This window comes from Dictyostelium purpureum (assembly GCF_000190715.1).
Source record: "Dictyostelium purpureum unplaced genomic scaffold DICPUscaffold_220, whole genome shotgun sequence".
In the NCBI taxonomy this organism is placed as follows: domain Eukaryota; phylum Evosea; class Eumycetozoa; order Dictyosteliales; family Dictyosteliaceae; genus Dictyostelium; species Dictyostelium purpureum.
Genome location: NW_003519556.1, coordinates 51,421 through 52,076, shown reverse-complemented (window position 1 = coordinate 52,076; position 656 = coordinate 51,421). Strand labels below are relative to the sequence as shown.

General features: G+C 17.2%; 1 protein-coding gene across 1 annotated transcript in view; it reads left to right on the top strand.

The window, feature by feature from the left end:
* Nucleotides 1-495: 495 nt before the first annotated feature.
* Nucleotides 496-656, top strand: part of DICPUDRAFT_81130 (uncharacterized protein) — a gene marked incomplete at both ends in the record, with an annotated part of 2,947 nt that continues 2,786 nt past the window's right edge. Inside the window, one exon of the mRNA XM_003290353.1 lies at nt 496-503. Within this exon, the coding sequence (XP_003290401.1) occupies nt 496-503 (8 nt within the window). The remainder of the gene's footprint in view (nt 504-656) is intronic.

Genomic DNA, 656 nt, shown 5'->3' with positions numbered 1-656 from the left:
GAAAATTGAAAATATCGAAGAGGAGATAAGACAATGAATGGAAGAAAAGTTAAATCTTTTAAAAGAACAAACAAATCATCAACTTTTAAAATTTAGTACGCTCAAAGAATCACTCTTAAGAGATCTCAAAAATAGATAGGTTATTTTAGAATTACTCGAATTAGTTTAAGGTAATATATAAATATAATTTTTTTTTAGAGTAAATTTAGCAGCATCTTTTACGACGATGACCAATATCAATATCAATATTAATAATGTTACTGTTACCACTACATGGATTAAAACATGGATCAAAATCTCCTTTATTTTTTTATTTAAAAAAACACATATTTATAATTTTTAAATATATTATAAATTTCTTTATAATTATTTTTTTTAATAAAACTAATAATTAAATAAAAAATCTAATATTATTTCTTAAATTTAGTTGTAAAAATCATACAAATAATCAATTTAATTAATTTTTTTTTTTTTTTTAAAAATCATTTTTTTACAATGAAAAAGTTAGTTTAATGTTTTGGGTATCATTTAAAAGAGAATTAAATAAAAAATCGAAATCAAATAAAAAAAAATGATCAATCTATAATATAAAAAAAAAGATATAAACTGAATTATTGCTTTACAATTATTTTTTTTAAATTATTTTCTTTATTTTA